The 19,560-nt window shown below is 37.8% G+C and overlaps 2 protein-coding genes across 5 annotated transcripts in view; both read right to left on the bottom strand.

The window, feature by feature from the left end:
- wdr47a (WD repeat domain 47a) overlaps positions 1 to 10,655 on the bottom strand; it is a 34,834-nt gene extending 24,179 nt beyond the window's left edge. Inside the window, exons 1-5 of one of the 3 annotated variants that reach the window (XM_053486574.1) lie at positions 10,493 to 10,655; positions 5,859 to 6,163; positions 4,358 to 4,527; positions 1,637 to 1,720; positions 104 to 188 (exon numbers count right to left, since the gene is read on the bottom strand). In XM_053486574.1, coding sequence (XP_053342549.1) covers positions 104 to 188; positions 1,637 to 1,720; positions 4,358 to 4,515 — 327 coding nt within the window. In that variant the 5' untranslated portion in view covers positions 4,516 to 4,527; positions 5,859 to 6,163; positions 10,493 to 10,655. Of the gene's footprint in view, positions 1 to 103; positions 189 to 1,636; positions 1,721 to 3,740; positions 4,240 to 4,357; positions 4,528 to 5,858; positions 6,164 to 10,492 lie in introns of those variants that run through there. The other 2 variants (XM_053486575.1, XM_053486576.1) reach the window with 2 other exon arrangements.
- Positions 10,656 to 11,552: 897 nt separating this feature from the next.
- camsap2b (calmodulin regulated spectrin-associated protein family, member 2b) overlaps positions 11,553 to 19,560 on the bottom strand; it is a 56,638-nt gene continuing 48,630 nt past the window's right edge. Inside the window, exons 16-19 of one of the 2 annotated variants that reach the window (XM_053486328.1) lie at positions 19,366 to 19,431; positions 15,497 to 15,606; positions 15,059 to 15,177; positions 11,553 to 13,748 (exon numbers count right to left, since the gene is read on the bottom strand). In XM_053486328.1, coding sequence (XP_053342303.1) covers positions 13,452 to 13,748; positions 15,059 to 15,177; positions 15,497 to 15,606; positions 19,366 to 19,431 — 592 coding nt within the window. In that variant the 3' untranslated portion in view covers positions 11,553 to 13,451. The remainder of the gene's footprint in view (positions 13,749 to 15,058; positions 15,178 to 15,496; positions 15,607 to 19,365; positions 19,432 to 19,560) is intronic. The other variant, XM_053486329.1, reaches the window with a different exon arrangement.

Genomic DNA, 19,560 nt, shown 5'->3' with positions numbered 1-19,560 from the left:
AAAAGATTCCTTCGAGGATAGTCTTTTGATAGGGTTTTGAGACTGATGGACTGGTTACAAAAGATAAATGGGGTACATGTCAGAATGAATCAGTGGTACTCACATGCTGGGGCTCGTCCTCTGCTGACATGGCATTATTTACACAGAGAGCTTCCAGAAACTTCTGCTTAAGTACAATGTAGCGGAATCTGCAGGCAAAAGGTTATCAGGAAAAACATATCAAAGGGCATATTTTTATGATAATCATGCAAGCAAAAGACACAGAATGGTCAGCATGAATGGGGCAGCTATATGTTTGGTATTTTCATAATCACTGCCTGGCAATTATTTGATGAAGATCATTGCAACTGTAAAAAAAAAAAAAAAAAGATGTTTTGGTCAGAATAATTACTATGACATAATTAGGAGTGTTGATGATGTCTAAAATCAGCCTCTTTTATTCACTTAGCCTAAGTAATCACAAGTGCATGATTAAATTTTCAATTTATGCATCGTCTATATGGATTATCCTGTGTCACGGACGGGCCTGGAGCCTATCCCAGGGAACTTTAGGCACGGACAATTATACACTACGGGCAGTCTGGAAAAGCCAAACAATCTGCACCACATGTCTTTGGACTGTGGGAGGAAACCAAAGTACCTAAAAGAACCCCACCACGGACAGACTTACTGAAACTGAAACTCAACTGAAAATATTCAGTCCAATTAAAATATTCAAATTATTACAAATTTTATTATTATTTTTAATACTTAATATTTAAGTGAGGTAGTCTTATCAGACTGAGTTCTGCACATTTCTGACCATGGGAATAAAAAAACGTACAAAAATAATTTAAAAACACAAAGGAGCACAAAATAATTTTGTCAAGAAAATGCTAACTCCACACACACAGGCAAGAGTCTCAACCCTGGAGGTGCGAGGCAACAGTGCTTACTACTAAACCTCAGTGCTGCCATGATTAGATTTTACTTACTAATTTTATTTTAGCTGACAGAACTTTTAAAAAATGATTTTTCTCTCTTTGTGTGCCCTCTTGTAAAGCGTTTACTCCCATATCAGAGCCTCCAAGATGTAGCATTTATATTAGCTTATTAAAAAAAACTCTATTACAGCAATAAATTTGATGAGTGTGTTATTTAAACAAATTTGATATCACAGTGCAGATAAATTCTAAAGTCTGACTGGTTAGGTGGTGTGCATTATTTTTGTGTAACAGCACAGCTCAGACTGAAGTTCCAGACATCCTACATTTATATAACAATATAAATGTTTCAAGATCCATAGGTTGAAAAATACAAATGCAATATCTTCACACAGTTTGTTGTGTGTATAAACAAAGAACTGATTTAATTATGCGTTTTCCCTATGATAATGTATTTATAGTCTCATACATATTCATTAGCCCCAGTTGAAATGTTCTTATTTTATAGGTATTAATTCAGTTGCACTTAGTTCAATATTTAAGTGAGGTAGCCTATTCAGACTAATAGAGACTTTGTCAGTTCTGCACATTTCTGACCATGGAAATAGCAACTGCACCTTAAAAAAATAATTTTAAAACACAAAGGAGCACAGGAAATTATTACTCACAAGATGTCATTTACAGCAGAGAGAGAGAGAGAGACAACGCCTCACCTTTTCCTGTCAAACTTCTCCATACACTCCAGAGGCTGAATAAACTGCAGTACCTCGTCCCACTGTCCATCTAGAATAAGCTGCCTGAAAGAGGGACAGAAAATGAGAAAGATGCATGTCCAAGTCTTAGACCATCTGTGCATGTGCTGAATTTTCTGATACAAAAAAAAAAATCCAAAATGGTGTGTAGATTTTTGCTTAAGCCACACCAAACAAACATTTCCTACAAAATGTTCCTACAATCTCCTTAATTTTTCTCTTCATGCTTAGGGTGTGAACTGAGATGTACTTAAGCCACAAAACTCTCATGCTATCTTAAAATACCCAGTATTTCCACACACTCTCCTCACCTACAGTACAGTCAAGCCCTTGCTCTTTAACTGGCCACAGACTGACCCAGTGACATCATCAAGATACAATGAATATACTGTGCACCAAGAGTCAGACATTCCCAAATGGATCTACAACATAATCTGTAACCGGCACTGACACTGCAAACAAATAACCGCTTTTGTCCTCCTTTAAGATAATGCAATTAGTTTAATCTACATTTTTTAAATATACATAGCAGATTTCACTATTTTTGCAAAATGCATTAAAACGTGATAGAGAATATTTTGTGCATGTTTTCTTTGACTTACAAGGTTGTTAAAAAGCATACAATCCAAAGCACTTTGTCAAAATTGTTTTGGTCATAATAGTTTTTTTTTTGTTGTTGTTTTTTTTTACAAAACACTATGAATACACATTTTCTCAAAATTGATTAATGAGCCACAATTGTGTTTGTGGCAATGAAAATGTATTTAAAAAAATAACATGTTATATGAGTTTAAATTAAAGAAATAGAAAGCTTTTGCTTTAATACTGTTGCTTTAAATGCGTTAAAACTTTCTTTCTCATTAAAATGCATGATGGATTATTTAGTTCTTTGAATAGTGCCTGCTGTCGTTTAATGGTGACTGTTTTATACTCTTAATGGTAATTAATAAACTTCACCGTCTTAAGAAATGTTGGTTCTTTTCATGCCATTGTTTAAAAAAATCATTTTGAATTGAATGGTGCCATTGGTGTTGTTGTCATTATTATTACTATTACTGTTATGTATAAAGAGTTTATTTAGCTACACTGAAAGAAAATTAAGCACTGAAGAGTTATTATAGAAAAAAAATTTTTGTTATTGACATGCCCTCAAGTTGAGGCTCACAGACAAATACAAGTTTCTAAGTGGCAATTGTGACACTGTTGTGGTGTTTATCTTATAATTAGAATATTTCTGACAGGACTTAAAAGCAACAATCAGGTTGTAACACAGTATAATTATCACTGAATACTGATTTAGAATACACTGCATTACACAGAAGAGTACACAACATCATTGCCAGTCAGAAATAGTATACGTCAAAGTATAATAAGTGAGGATAGAAACAACATCTACAGTTAGGGTCAGACGTGTACATGCACCCATCATGAACATGAATGTCATGGCAATGTTGGTCCTGCGATGAATATGTGGGGCTGAATGACTGTACACCATATACCTTTAATCGAGGAAAACCCCAATAATAGGGTTTAGGTTAATTTATTTCGAGTTTTAAAATCAACAAAGAGTCAAAATCATACATACGGGATCTAAAATATATCTACAGCACACCTTATATTTAAGTGAACGTCCCTTAGCAAGTTTCACAATCAGCAGATACTTTTGGTCTTCTGGAGCAGTCTTCGTTGATCATTTGTCCTCTCTTCTTGGTAGAATTGGTGGTGTCCAATTAAATTTCGGGATTTCTGGGCACCAAAACTGACTGTTAAGCATGGTCCACAAATTTTTGATATTACTTGATTGTCTCTAAAAGCTTAAAGTTAGCTTGCTTTATCCACTCCACAAGCAGTTTTGATGTGTGTTTGGGGTCACTGGTCACTGTTGAAACAATCAATTTTGTTCAGGTTTTAACCATCTAGCTAATGATTATGCTGATTATGTTTTCCTTTATTATTCCATGTACGTTTTTGTATTTTGTTCTACTGGCAGCAAAACAGGCCAAAAGCATGATGCTAACATAATACTTAACAGTTGGTACAGTGTTCTTTCAGTTGAATGCATCACCTTTACGTCTGCGGTATGTCATACTTTCCTCCTAAAGGTCTTGTCTTTTTCCGTGTGCTCAAACATGTTGAATTTGGAGCAGGGGTTTGTTTCTTGGACGACAGCCATCCAGTCCATGAAGAAGTAAAACACAGTGACACCGGTGTTCCAGCAACTTTTAGTTCACGGCAGGACTGTGCTTTCGCAAGTGGTTCCTGGGCGTTCCTGACTATCCAAACCAACTTCATTTTGGGTCTTCTACAACTACCAAGAACTTTTACTCACATGCAATCTGATCTTTACATTTTGTGACTTTCAGCACCACTAAATGAATATTCAAAAATATATATGAAATAGTTACTGTACATATATAGAATCTTTACCCTGTGGTGACACTGTATTTAAACTTGGGGACTTTTAAAGACACATGTATTGGTTTAAAGTTAAATTCTGCGTTAAGATTAATTCTCTTGTTAAGTGCATGTAAAACTTTTGACGGCAACCGTATAAATTATGCAATAACTCTAACACCATCTACTCGGAGCTCCAGAACCAACACCAAAAAAACAATATATACTGTAACAGTGATTCATTTAGCCATGGGTCTCCAGACAGTGTTTATGTGTGTGAGGCTCAACCTGAGAAAGAGCATATCATCTGAGTAGAGGCCATTGATTACTCCACTCTCCTTCTCCAGGGCCAGCATGCTGATGTGCAGCTTCCGTGAGTTCAGGAAGTCCAGGATCACCTTAATGATCTCCACCTCCTTTATGTTGATGGTCTCCTCAGCTGTCATGGTGTCAGACTTCTATATATAAAAATATAGAAAAAAAGAAAGAGAGAGAAAGAGAGAGCGTGAAAGCAAGACAGCCAGAGGGAGAGATATTTTTATCCCTGCATACATATTAGCATAACCTGTTAGCAGCATTAAGTTAAAGAAAAAACTTTTGCCTTGACATTAAAGCGGTATTGAAACCAGTGTTTCAGAGTCTCTCAGCCTCTTTCTGACAAAAGTATATTGTAGATATTCTATACTTCTCTGAGTATCACTTTATAGCAACATCTACTCAGCATATAGTTTTTGCAGCCTTTTATTGAAGATGGTTGGAGTTTATGTACAAAAGATATAAAAAGTCTACACAGCCCTGCTAAAATTGTTGATTTTTGTGCTAAGATAAACCATGCCAGATCATCTTTTACCCTGGGATATATGCAGGAATATCTGCCATGCATTGGTAACTCCCTGCATGTGGCAAAACCTTCTTCTTATACAGTGGAACCTTGAATTACGAGCAAAAAAAATTTCGATAGCGGGCTCGTATTCCAAAACGTTTGTAAACCAAAGCAAATTTTCCCATAAAAATAATGGAAACTTTAATTATTCGATCACAGCCCAAAAAAATTATTACATAAAAGAGAGAGAGAGAAAGAGAGAGATAGAGAAAGAGAGAGAGAGCGAGCGAAAGCGTGTGTAAAGGTGTACGGTGTCAAATTACAACGGTACACGCTTGCACGGATGTTGATTACACCAGTGAGTCGGCACTAAGACCCAGCAAAATTTATTAAAAATTTTTGTTTGTCTTGCGGAACACTCGTAAACCGTGTTACTCGCAATCCGAGGTTTCACTGTATGTCTAATCTACTGTATGGAACAGGGTGGCTACATAAAAGCCATTATTCAAAGAAAAAGAAAAAAAACTAGGCTCACCTAAACCAATCCAAATGTGGACAAGCGTGTTACACTCTGATGAGACCAAGGTAAAGATTTTTGTGTAGAATTCTAAAATATGTTTGGCTCCTTTAAACCTAGGGACACCATACCCAGAGTAAAGCATGGTGGCAGCATCAAGCTGTGGAGCTGCTTCTCTTTAGCGGGGACTAGAGCTCTAATCTAGATAAATCATGGATAGCTCCACATCCCAGTCTTTTTCAGGACAAAACTTGTGAGCTGCTAATACAGCTAAACATTTAACCAACACTGATGAAATGACCTAGAGCCCAGATCTATTCCTACTATAAAAACTGCAATGACTTAAAGTAAGCTGTGCACAAGAGATCTTCTCGCAATTTGATAGATCTGGAGCGTTTGTGCAAGGAACAATGAATTAGAAGTCAAAAAACAAACAAACTACTTATTACCTGTGAATGGAGTGTGCGGTCAACTTGCTGCCGCTCCTCACGCTGCTACAATGTTTTGGCAGCCTTTACTTTTGCTGGTCGTATGCGCCGTCGCTGTAGACGCTCCGCAGTCTGATCCGGGGTTTCAGTAGCCCTGAGCTTGGCCTAGACGACGCTGCCTACTGTTACATTCAGGGAGGACGCTGTCTACTGTTACAGTCAAGGAGGAACACCTGTGACACACTCACAGCATGACATAAAAGTTGATGATGCCTACGGTTGCATCCGGTGAGGAAAGCCTTTGGCACACACCTGTGACAGAACACCTGTGACAGAACACAAAAACACATAAACACAAAAACATTCATTCATATGAAGCTTCTGCAGTCCCACTGAGCTAAATCAAGTCAGTCTCTTTTAAAGTTACAGTGTTTTATTACAAATTTAACTTTGTTTAACTTTCCCCAGAAAATACTTCTGTGGCGTTGTGCAAAAAAAGAACCAGCAACTCAGTTTTTCAAAGCCAAGTTCCCCGGTCACAGACCCAAAATTTAGATTTTATGTTCCCCTAACCAAGATGAAGCTGAAAGAGAAGTGGCTTCCATGATGCCCTTCTTGAAATCTACGAAGTGGAACACGACCATCCAATTCTGTGTCATGCCAACAGTAAAGCATCCCTAGAACATTCATATGTGGGGTAGCATCTCAGCCAAGGGAGTGTAATCACTCACAATTTTGTCTTAGAGCACGGCCATGAATAACGAATGGTACAAAAACATCCTTTGAGAGCAACTTCTCCCAAACATCCAAGAACTGTTTGGTGATTAATGCCTTTTACAGCATGATGGAGCACCTTGCCATAAGGCATATGTGATAACTAAGTGGCTCAGGGAACAAAACATAAAAATGTTGGGTCCATGGCCAGAAAACTCCCCAGACCTTAATCCCATTAAGAACTTGTGGTTCATCCTTATAAGCAGGTGGACAAAACAAACTCTTACAACATAGCCAAAGTATTTTCCACAAAATACACTGTAAATACAATGATACCTTAAAAGATACAACTCGATTTAGGGCAGTTCATCTCTAAAAGCTTATGACGTCACTTTACGTTATTTGTTTTTACTTGTCATCTTCAACATAATTATCATGGCAAAACATAGTAGCCTAATGTCGGGTAACGGTATTTCTTCCATCCACTGTTGAGATTGACGTCATGGTGATCATGTGACTGCAAAATGTCTATATTTGTGATCCACTGGACCTGAGGATATAAAGGTGAGTATGTCTGTGTGTGCAAGTTGGACACAGAATTTATGTGCGGCAGCCTTGTCCCTCTCCTCTGCAAGAGATCATATTTACTCACTGCTATATTACCATGTGGTAAACAGAAAATACTCGCACTGTTAAGAAGCAGCACCTGGTAAAGTACTAGCTTAAAGAACCATGGTTGGAAATCTCAGCCTGTTAAAACCCCCTTACAATGTAACAACTGAAAAAAAAATCCTTCAAAAGGACAAGAGAGCGCTTCAATGTTCTTGCAAGGGGCCCATATTCAGCAGGGTTTTATTCCAAACATTCGGTTCTTTCTCATGTTGGAATAAAAGTTTCCAGCCTCACTGACCCTTAGTGGATAGAATTAAGATTAAAATCACAATGGCGCACAAGGCTGAACACAGCATGGATAAGTACCAGAGATCACACACGGTACTGGTATCCAGCAAATACCAGCATCATACTGGAAAATTAAAAGTGGTATCGTGCTGCCTCTAATCGATAATACAATTGCTGCTACTACTAATTGATTTTGTCATCATTACTGTAATAAAATAAAAACAAACTGAAATGTACCTTTAGTGTCGTTTAAGTTATTTGTAACGGATCTACAAATCAGTAGAAATGAAAAATCTATTAAGTTATAAAATGTGATTCTTGTATAGCCAAATTGACTCTAATAAAATTATTACATTTATAATGGAGATCAGCACAGAGTTGGTTGTGTTGTTATGTTATGTTTAAACGTTAAACTTTTCTATTTGAACAAAATAAAAAATATTTGAATTAATGTTGTGTAAATGCTGCGCTTGGTATTTAAGTGAGAAAACTAATACTACAAGGTAGTATCAAAAGGTTTTAAGACTTCTGTAGTTTTGCGCTGCACACACAGTTACAGGGAGCACCAACCTTCATAAGTCAGTTTGCCAAAAGACATCGCCCTGTGTACATCGGAAGCTATGTACTGTAACTGCTGCTATTCAGAACATGTGCGTTATCCTGTCAACTATTTCATCATGGACACCAAGTTAGAACAAAGAGAGAACAACAACAAAGCATCCTGTCACTGAGCTCTCCTCACACTTAAGTTTCTTGCCAGACACAACATGATGTCACTTCTGCACCCACGAAGACCTCCATGACATATTCCAGAAGTGGCAGCTCTGTATTTCTATTTAATGGGACTATTTTGAGGGTAATAGTGTGCAAACGTAGATTATTAAAGTACTTTCTTGTAAACAGAGATAATCTTGAAACTTTTAGACACCACCTTGTATATGGACTAAGGTTGGGTACCATTTGGGTTTTTAATGAAACCAGTGCCAAATCAATATTTTTTTTTAAAAGATACCGGTGCCTAAACAGTTCCTAAACCAATACTTTAAAAAAATATGCCAAAAAAGATGGATAACATTAAAGAACAGTTTTATTGTATTTTTTTTATTAAAATCAATGTATTTAAAGTTTAAAGTAAACATAAACGTACATACAAAACACGACTAATTTACATCGTACCTAACCCAACTACAAAAATTATAATAACACCAATAACAGCAGCATTTGGTAAACATGATGTGCTACCAACCAGATTTAAATTTCAGCAATTCTTTTGCAGAAATATGAACATATTTGCCTTATCTGGTAAAACACGGCACATCTCCTGACTTTGCCAGGGTTGGTCTGACTGGGGTCAAGGACGCCCACACTGCCAGCTGATGTCCACAAGCTGTTAAACACGATGCATCACTTTGCTTTTAACTTTATCCCAAATGTTTCATTAGGTTTGATATGTTTCCCCCTTTACATGCAATTGTTAAAAGAGATTTGTTGCTTGTCACGCTGTCGGAATACTTTGTTGTGAAATTCAGCCACACTTCAGAACATTTAGCTTTAAGTTCATTTTAATTTAAGCATGTTTAGCTAAGCGAGCTAATGCTACGTACCTGCTGCCATTAGAGCAAGTGTTATTACTGCGTTTATGTGCTGCATTCACATGTACGATCTCATTTTAGGCCATTCCTTCTGCTATGCAGGAGGATTTTTTGTTTTGTGTTTGTTTTGTATGTGTGTGCTTTTAAATGTTTCGAAATGTGAAAAAGAACATTACTAAAAATATTAGTTGGATTTGTATTATTAGAACTTTTCGAGTGACATTCATCTTTTTTTTGTTCATGTCTAATCAGGCATTATTTTTTACACTCGGTGAGTGTGATGTTTCAGGGAACCAGAAGACAAATATTTCTATTTATCGCTTAGGCAACTAAGTAAGGCATGAAAATCTGCATTCTGATTCAGTTCTAGTACAGACCGGTTACATGAGTGGTAAGGTTTAATTCTTAAAATTGTAATAAAATCTAAAAAAAGTAATATCGAATTGGTATAATGTTATAATAAACCAAGGGTGTTAATACAATATTATAACGTATTGGGCAATTTGTGCAATATCTACCAATGCTCCTAGATCATACCACTTTTCAAGTGCAGTTTCTGATGTACACGTATAATTCCCTGTGCTATATTTATTTAACAATGCTCTTGGGCCATACCATTTTCAAGTGCAATCTCTGACTTACCCATATAACTTGTGCAATACCATGTCCTTCTCCCTCACATGTGCAATATCTGTACTGTATATAGAATTATGTTGTGTGCAACTAAGGATTTTTTTCTTTTACTAATTTATTACTCTTTTCCTTTTCTCCTGGAAAACAACTGTAACCAAGTATAAGCAATTTCCCTCTTAGGTTAATAAAGTTCTTTGAATTTTAAATCTTTATGAAATCATGATACATACAGAATCGCGATACAGGTATCGTGATAATATCGTATCGGGAGGTGACTAGTGATCCTAGTGAGGTGACAAAGACGTGCAGATGTTGGCTTTATACGCTACCCGAGTACCACCTCTGACGCGCACGAACATCTGGCTGTAGACGGGAAACGTCATCACAACACAACGTCATGGCAGGAAGAGCACTGTGGGAAAGCGCCAGTACAGTCCATCACTCTCTCTCTCTCTCTCTCTCTCTCTCTCACACACACACACACACACAGAGAAAACCATCAGCCAGAGTGAGCTGCTGCCCCACCCAGCTCGGCTTCCTCGCAGCACCGCTAAGCTACGCTTCATCATGGAGGCCAGGAATAACAACACTGACGTCTACACCAAACAAGATGCGGCGGATTTAGAACAATGAGTCAAGAGCCAGATACCTGTAGCTAAACCAAGCGCCAAGAAAGCGTGGTAACGTTAGAGCACAGAACCGCACTAAGTAACACGACAAAACAGGACGCCACCTGCCGTAGCGTTGAGAAGCCCCGCAGCAGCGCACTGTTTGGAGCGTGCGGGCTGTGGAATAACACCGATATTTAGAGCTTACCTGATAAACTCTACATATACACAAACTGCAGACGGTCTCTTTCGGTGCTTAGAAGTTTCGCTGTCACACAATAATCCTCCTGAACGTGTATTTTAATTAAATTTCAAGGGCGATGGTTCTATTTCGCCTCTCGTTGTTTCGCCTCTCGGTTGCCGTTACCTCCCTGGCGCTGGTTGTCAGGCGAACGCTTCCTCTGTGTCGTCCACCAATCAGATCGCCGTATGCTGGGACCATCTGTTTCGGCGCTTCTGATTGGTCAGATCCCAGGACACTCAGTAAATCTTAGAAATTCTATCTGTAATAGCTCTAATAATAGAGCGTTTCTAACAAGAATATACATATACCTATACAAAACAGTTAATAATTATAATAATAACATTTACTATGTGTGCGTTTTCTTCTAACCCCATCACACGGGAGTGTCCACATGGGTAGCAAAGTCCACCCCTGAAATAAGCCCTCTACTGTTAAACTGACCTAAAAATCACATCTTTAGGAAGTATTTATAGATGTTTTATTACATTTATCTTATTCCTTATAACTAGTAATTACACAGCCTGTACCGTGATCCATCCTGGCACCAAGAAACAAATCAGATATGCCTATTTGCATGACAAAACTGTGTGTCTTTGAGTCTGTGTGCAAGTGTGTGTGTGTGTGTGCCTGAGTCTGTGTGCCAGAGTGTGTGTGTCTTTGAATCCGTGTGCAAGAGTGTGTGTGTGTGTCTTTGAATCTGTGTGCAAGAGTGTGTGTGTGTCTTTGAATCCGTGTGCAAGAGTGTGTGTGTGTCTTTGAATCTGTGTGCAAGAGTGTGTGTGTGTGTCTTTGAATCTGTGTGCAAGTGTGTGTGTTTGTTTTTTTTTGAGTCTGCGTGTCTCTGAGGCTGTGTGCAAGTGTGTCCCCGTTACAAACCCCACCAAATTGCCTCTGTGGGGCCCTTGAACAAGGCCCTTAACCCTCAACCACTCACATGTCTAATGAGTCACTTTGGATAAGGCGTCTGCCAATCACTGTAAATAACAATATTATTATCGACAATAAGAGCACAAGCCAAATAATATTTGGATGAAAATCTGTATTTGTAAAGCCATACAAGGTAACAGGTGCTCTATCAGAGAACAGACATACAACACATGGACAATATGAACACACCCAACAGTGAGGCATGAAGAAACAGGTAAACAGCTGTTACATACTGTAGGCTATGACTGAAACTGTACTAAATTGCATATCAAAATAATACTCCACAACAGGTGCTGACCCGAGCTGACATCCTATTTGAGACTAATACTTAAAACTGTTTTCTCTCTTGCAGTTAAAGGATCTTTTTTAATATGCCAAGGTTCAGCCTAAACACAAGCAAATTTTCCAATGGGAATGTAAGTATAAATATAATTTTTAAGGAAAAATAAACAGCTGAAATACCAGATTCCCCCCCAAATATTGAGGATAAAAATCGATCTTGGCACCAGGAACAAACTGATAAAAAAAAAAAAAAACCTGTAAGAATTTAAACGCAACATATCTGTGATGCAACTTTCAACTTTGAAGGGAACCGAGTACTCCAATACCCAGTTAAGCTAGCAATAGTCAAGACCCACCCTCTTGTAATGAAGTCATTTTGCTCTCCATGTCAATTTTGTCTGAAAAAAGGTTCTTCCCAGCCTATGCATTCTTGTATTGAGAAACGGCCATAAAAATTCTCTGCAGCTTTGCTCCTTGGCAATGATAACCCACAGTTCCTTCCAAAGGTAAAGCACTTTCTAGTCAATATGAAAAAATATCATTAATATCCAATGGCTTTAAAAATAGGCTTAATATGCAAAACTATAATATGTACAGCTCTAATAAATTTGATGGATGAGTTCTTCTGCTAGAGAAAAATAAAGACATCTTTCGGCTCTTTAGAACCTGAAGATATAAAAAAGCAAAGCTTGATACAAAGCTTGTAAAAACGCAACACATCTTGGGAAAGCACTTTATATTTAAAATGAAGCCATTTAGACTTTTCAATTCAATTGTACGTCTATACCGACAGCACTGATAGGGAAGCATGATGATACTATACTCTGCAATTCTTTTGTTTTTAATTATAACTTTTCAATGCAAAGTACTGTCAGCTGTGTCTCTAAAAATATAATCAGTATGTTTTTACATGAACATATTACATGGAATGAACATATTACACTTAAGAGATTGTTATACAGTCATGAAACAGTTTACGTGAACGATATTTGATGGTTTAGCAGCTTAGAATGGTAGATCCGTGCTGAAGTCACAAAACAGCCACACAATGATGTGTACAAGCTAAATAAAATCTGCATTCAGATAGAAAGAAAGGCCATTATATACAAACACATGACTGATTCCTGGTAAAAGCTGTTCTGCACCAATGCAACTTTAAGGTAGTTCCCAAAATATAAATAAATTCAGACAGCGAATTCAGAGAGTCAGGTGCTTAGATTCCAGTAAACAAAATGACACATCATAAATATGGTGTGATCTTCAAATGTTAAATCCAACATCCCTCCATGTCTCTTCATGAGAATACACCGATGCACACACTCAACTAAGTTTGGTGTTAGCAAGAGAAAATGTAAAAACAAGTAAAAAGCAAGGATGTGTAACCTGCGGTTTTGGCACTCACTCTCTCTCTCTCTCTCACACACACACTTACACATACGTACACATCACGTGCAGACAAGCTATATTGTGTTCATTCTGAGCTCATCTTAAGTGATGTTGGCTACATTACGAACCATACCTGCACATATTCAGTATTTACATTCAAGCTGTGTGGAATATTGTAGTGAAATCACATCATTCTGTTCACTCTCAGAACAATAAGCTAAACAGTGATAACATAAAGTCTCGGAAATCCAGACCAGAACTGGATGTGGGGTGAGGTGAGGTGGAACAGTGAGGTCGTAAGCGCATGTTTCCTCCTGTTCCATCTGCGTTACTTAAGCAGTTTTTTAGGCGTGCTCTGCTTCTTCGTCTGCCAGAGATGGCTGTAGATGGTAATGGCGTCGATACTTGCTGACATGGTCTTAGCTGGGATGTGGCAGAACTGCTTCTTGTCTGAGCTGTACTTGTACAGGTTCTCTATCATCCTGGGCATGATGACCTTGGGGCCGATGCCCGTCAGCTTGCTGATCTCACCTGTCTCTGGGCAGTATGTGTAGAGGGCGCGGAACTGGCAACCCGCATCCCGGAAAAGAATTAGGAAGTTGTTAGATTCCGTCTTCTCCATTTCCTGTTGGATGAAGGAAAATGATTCTGAAACAGTACTTCTAGAGAAGTTATCCTAGATCCCAGTTATAACTGGTTATAAAATCACATCCTCTGTCAGAGGACTTATAGACTTACTTAACTCACTAATAGACTCTAATAGGTATTAGATATGATGGATATTATACATGATAATATATACTACACAGTGTTATGTCATTAAAATAGAAAATAGAAAACACTGAAGAATAACTGTCCAAACACCATGTGGGCACATTGGTTACAGTAAATTACTCCTAGGAGGGAGCGAGTATGTGGCTGGTGTAAATTACCCCTAAATGTAAACTGAATGTTAGCAGAGGTGGGGGAAAGTCTGTAAATCATGTATTTGAATAACAGTAGAGATACCCCAGGTAAAATATTACTCAAGAAAAAGTCCCGCATTGGCTACTGGAGCAAAAGTACTTACCTTCATATTCATATACCTTTAAAGTACTGAGCTGGTAATAGCTTACAATAGCCTTAAAGTCATAGGATTATATTAAAAGAGACTCTCTTTCCTCTAGTGTGTTTTTTCCCTATTGTGGACAAACTGTCTCCACTTTTCACAATTTAAACATCTGCTACATGATTAGGGAAGGCAAATCATGTAATTATGCATAATAGCCAGCAGGTGGCACTATTAAAGCTTTGATTATGTAATGCTTCACCATTTAGAAATGGAGTGAAGCAAGGAGTACGATTATTTGTTGTAGTATGTAGCGGATTAAAAGTAAAAAGTATGTGCTGATAAAACTACTTAATTAAAGTACAGATACATAAAATACATACTTATACGTACAGTAATAAATTATATGTGCTTCGTTATCCTTTACCTCTGAATGTTAGGCATGTCAGTCATAAATGTGCAAAAACTGCAATCATTTAGAGAAATATATGAACACTGAAACAATGCCTTAAAAACCTTATTAGATTTTATATCCTTTATGTCTTCATCTTCAGTAACCACTTTTATTGTTGATCTGGGTCAAGGTGGATCCAGAGGCAATCCTGGCACCAGTGAGTTCAAGGTGGGACAGTTCACTCCAGATGAAACAACAATCTATGTGCCATGCATACCCACACAGCTTCATACTCGCTCACACCTAGGGGTAATTTAATTGAACCAATCTGTCCATATGCAGGGCTTTGGACCAGTTGTCAAGAACCTGAAAGAAATTCATGCAAACAGGAAGAACAAGCAAAACTCTGTAGGGATGCTATTCGAAGCACCACCATAAAGCCTGAATTTGACATAATAATTTTTAATTAAAAATCTAAAAGTTTAGTTATCACCTCTAGTATTTTGTTCTTCTGTCCCTCGTTGACTCTGCCTGCCAAGCAGCAGTGAGCCAGTGCATTCTGGATGATGTACTTGTTAGACTTGGCACTGGGCTCCTTGTAAAGCTTTGGCCCTAATAAAGAAGATATTAAGTATTCAATTTTGTTTTAATCCTATTAAGCGTCATGTTCAATACACATAACCCCTAATATTTATACTCCTATTAACCGAAGTTCTATTGCAGCGACACTTATATTTTATAATAAGATAATAAGAATAAATCTCAGAGACAATATATGTTATTGGAAAAGAAGTGGATGTCCTGAACTGAAAATCATTATAACTAACAATGAATTACAAAGATTTACACAGTTATACTAAATGCTACATGCACTTATAGTTAATTTATTTATTTTTTAAAGTTTTTTTGTTATTTGTGTTGCCTTGTGCACCTGTGTATTCTGTGTTAGATGCTGCCGATGATGTTGATTCGTTTTCCCAGTTCTCCCCATTCCGGTTCACTGTTGGACAAGGTAACAACTGACCCTCTGCAGTCTCCGGTCTGTAGATAACCATGAACACACAAATGCAATATTAAATACCGCATTAAATATTTAGATCATACACTGTGTGCACAATTATAATGCAAACCCAGATTCTTGTAAAAAAAAAAAACATCTGTGAAGGCATTTTTTGAGGAATGCTTTAAGGTCGGATGTACATAATTATCAGGTAGTTTTTTGCTGCCTTGAAAATAAGACATCAAAGATACCTAAGAGATAATGAAAAAGTAAAATGATATAAAAAATAGCTTTTAAAGGGATAAAAAACAACTAAAATTAAAAATATCCTGAACTGTGGTATTGTATGGACCGGTGATCTCGAGAGTGAATTGCTTGGACCATTGTGAGTGGAAGATGGATTGAAAATCTACTGCCAGATGGAGCAGTGGTACCAGAAAAAGCCACCATCATTCATATGGACAGTGATACTGATGCATGCACATACACCAGAGAGTGGCTGGTCAGAAAAGGGTTCAAAGGTGGTCAAATGATAAATTGGCCCTTGCTTATCTAATTTGAATCCAATTGACAACCTGTGGGTCATCCTAAACAGGGAGATTTACAGGCTAAGGAAAGTAGTATACATATCTGAACAGCCTGTCGACATCTCCCTTGGTTGCTTCGGCTAAAATTAGGTGTGAGCACATTAAAAACTGACTGAATCCATGCATATAATCATAGAAGAGGTGTTAAACATGAAAGATGGCTATACTGGTAAATGAATGTATTTCGAAAGGTAAAATCAGTCATGTAAAGAGATGATTTTTTGGTATTTGTCTAGGAACCGAACTGTAAAAAACAGAAAACAAAACAATGTATTTTCCAGTTGCATAATAATTCTGCACACCAAATTTTTGGATAAACCATGATATTTTTACTTCGTCACATTACAGACTCTTGAGTTTGTCTTTATATAACATTTACTTTTCATGCAAGGAATAAACTGCATTGTGGATCTAAAAATATTTTTAAGATTCTGTAAAAAACAAATAATAATTGTGTACACAGTGAGAGTGGTTGCAGTGATTCATTAATAATAAAAAAAAAAAATACAGGAGCATTGAAAAATGTATATGACATGAATAATTACAAAATTTAGTAGTACAGTATAAGACACCTACAGTTAGCATTGTGAGTTAGCAGGTTAATAACATGCTAAAACAATTTCTCTTGCAGAATGGGCAAAGTGAAATACAACATGAATGGGGTGACGAAAAGCAGGGGATTTTGTTGGCATTCCAGTTTATTTCATGTTTATAGCCTCCTGAGAACCGAGCTAATACCAAGGGTTTGGGTTAACATTAGGTTAAACATGCATGGTTATTTTAATTTTTATCCTAAGAAATCCTACAAATATCTTTCTACTTTTTCTTCTGCCTCCTATGTGAAAAATGCATGTTTAAAATGTTAAAATTCATTAATCTACCAAAAAATACTTATATAAATGGGCTATTTGTTTAACTTACAAATTATATATAAAAAAAAAAAAAAAAAAAAAAAGGAATTAAAAAAGCTAAGTCGGAGTACAAGAAAAGCATAGAGTCCCACCTGTCTAGCCATAACATACGAGAGATGTGGCAGGGAATACAATGTATTACAAACTACAGAGGCTGTGATGCAACAACAGGAGACTTGACTGCAAGGCTAGCAGAGGAGCTAAACTGCTTCTTCGCTCGCTTTGAATCACAACAACAACAGCGCTCTCCTGTTCCAGCCCTGCTCCTATCTCCAGCCGATTCCTGCACACTTATTCTAAAAGAGCATGATGTGAGACGGGTACTCCTGGCAGTAAACCCTAAGAAGGCGGCCGGCCCAGATGGAGTTCCTGGTAGGGTGCTTAGAGCGTGTGCCCAGCAGCTCACCCCCATTTTTACCAATATTTTTAACCTCTCTTTAGCTCAGGCAGTTATTCCATCCTGCCTAAAATCAGCCATAATTATACAAGTACCAAAGAAGTCTGCAGTCACCAGTCTAAATGATTACCGCCCTGTGGCTCTTACCCCAGTAATTATGAAGTGCTTCGAGAGATTGGTCCTCCAGTACATTAAGGACTATCTCCCGCAAGATTTCGATCCTTACCAGTTTGCATATCGTGCAAATAGATCAACGGAAGATGCCATCGCTATAGCTCTCCACTCTGTGCTGAACCATCTTGAGCAGAAGCAGAGCTATGTCCGGATGCTCTTTGTGGATTATAGCTCGGCATTTAACACAATTATCCCTGAAATTCTTGTTACCAAACTGATCACTCTTGGTTTCCCCTCTTTCATATGTAAATGGTTAAAGGACATTCTCACCAACCGGCACCAGTCTGTGAGACTTGGGCCCTATCTCTCCTCCATTTGTACACTGAACATCGGATCCCCACAAGGTTGTGTGCTAAGCCCCCTCCTGTACTGTCTGTACACTCACGATTGTAATCCAACTCACAATAATAATCTCATAGTCAAGTTTGCCGATGACACGACATTGATTGGACTTATCTCAAAGGGAGATGAGGCAGCTTACAGAGAGGAGGTCCTGAAATTAATGGTATGGTGTTCAAAAAACAATCTGGCTTTGAACACCAAGAAAACTAAGGAGATTATAGTCGATTTTAGGAGGCACAACACCAATTTAGCCCCCCTCCATATAAATGGCAAGTGTGTGGAAGTGGTCCATACTTTCCGGTTTCTTGGTATCCTTATTTCTGCTGACCTGTCTTGGACAGACAATATTACAGCAGTTATCAAGAAGGCTCAGCAGCGGCTACACTACCTGAGGGTGCTTAGGAAGTACAATCTGGATCCTAAGCTGCTACTGACCTTCTACCGCTCGATTATTGAGAGCCTGATGACATACTGTATCACGGTATGGTATGGCAGCTGTACCATGGCAGACAGGGTGAGGCTACAAAGAATAGTAAAGACAGCACAGAGGATTATCGGCTGCCCTCTCCCCACCTTGACGGATGTCTACATCACCCGCTGCCTCAGTAAAGCAAAAAATATTATTAAAGATAAATCGCACCCGGGTTTTGATCTGTTTGACTTGATGCCCTCAGGAAGGCGCTACAGGTGTATCACCGCAAGGACAAACAGATTCAAGAACAGTTTTTTTCCAAAAGCAGTAACTATCTTAAATTCACACCTGCATTGATTGGATAGTATTATAGTATTATATAGTTAACCCTATAACGCATTTTTTTTTTTTTTTTTTTTTGTGATCTATATGTTTGCACTGTAGGAGTTGCTTTAATTTCATTGTACATGTGTATAGTGACAATAAAGGCATTCATTCATATATTAAAAACACAATTTCTGACATCAAAACTGATTTAAAAAAAAGTTATAACTAAAATCAATTTTTCTGTTTTTGTACAATAAGCTTTTCGGGATAGAAGCCAGTTTAAAGGACATGAAGATGACATGTCTTTTTAACCTCGAGCCCAGATAATTAGGGCATTAATGACAAGCCCAGGACGTCTGATTAAACATACAGCAGGACGTAACACCTTTATACAAATTTATACAAGGAGCAATGAGAAGACATAACGTGTAATACTGAGGACACAAATAAACATATAGGGTCTCAGGAGGCTGTGTATTGCACAGTGACAAATATGGTCTGCTGGAATAATACATCGATATTTACAGTTTGGAGCTAAAATATGAATAAAATGAGTATATATATAATGAATAAATGATTCCGATGGCATGAAGATGTTGTCCAGCAGAGACCTTTCTGTGTTTAAAATGATCTGATCTGAGAGAACCGACCTGGCCTTTGCCCCTTTTGCAGAGCTCAAAAAGAAACACAGACTGCCTGGAGAAAATTTACTGCGTCTGGCACAGCATAGGGAGGAACAGAAACAACAGGGATGAACATCAGGCAAGAAGTAACCGAAGGGAAAAATACAGAGAGGTTGGGTGGTATATCGTATTAAAGTGGATACCGATATGATGAAGTGGCAC

This window comes from Clarias gariepinus, chromosome 25 (genome assembly GCF_024256425.1).
Source record: "Clarias gariepinus isolate MV-2021 ecotype Netherlands chromosome 25, CGAR_prim_01v2, whole genome shotgun sequence".
Taxonomy (NCBI): domain Eukaryota; kingdom Metazoa; phylum Chordata; class Actinopteri; order Siluriformes; family Clariidae; genus Clarias; species Clarias gariepinus.
This window is presented reverse-complemented; position numbering and strand designations above follow the sequence as displayed.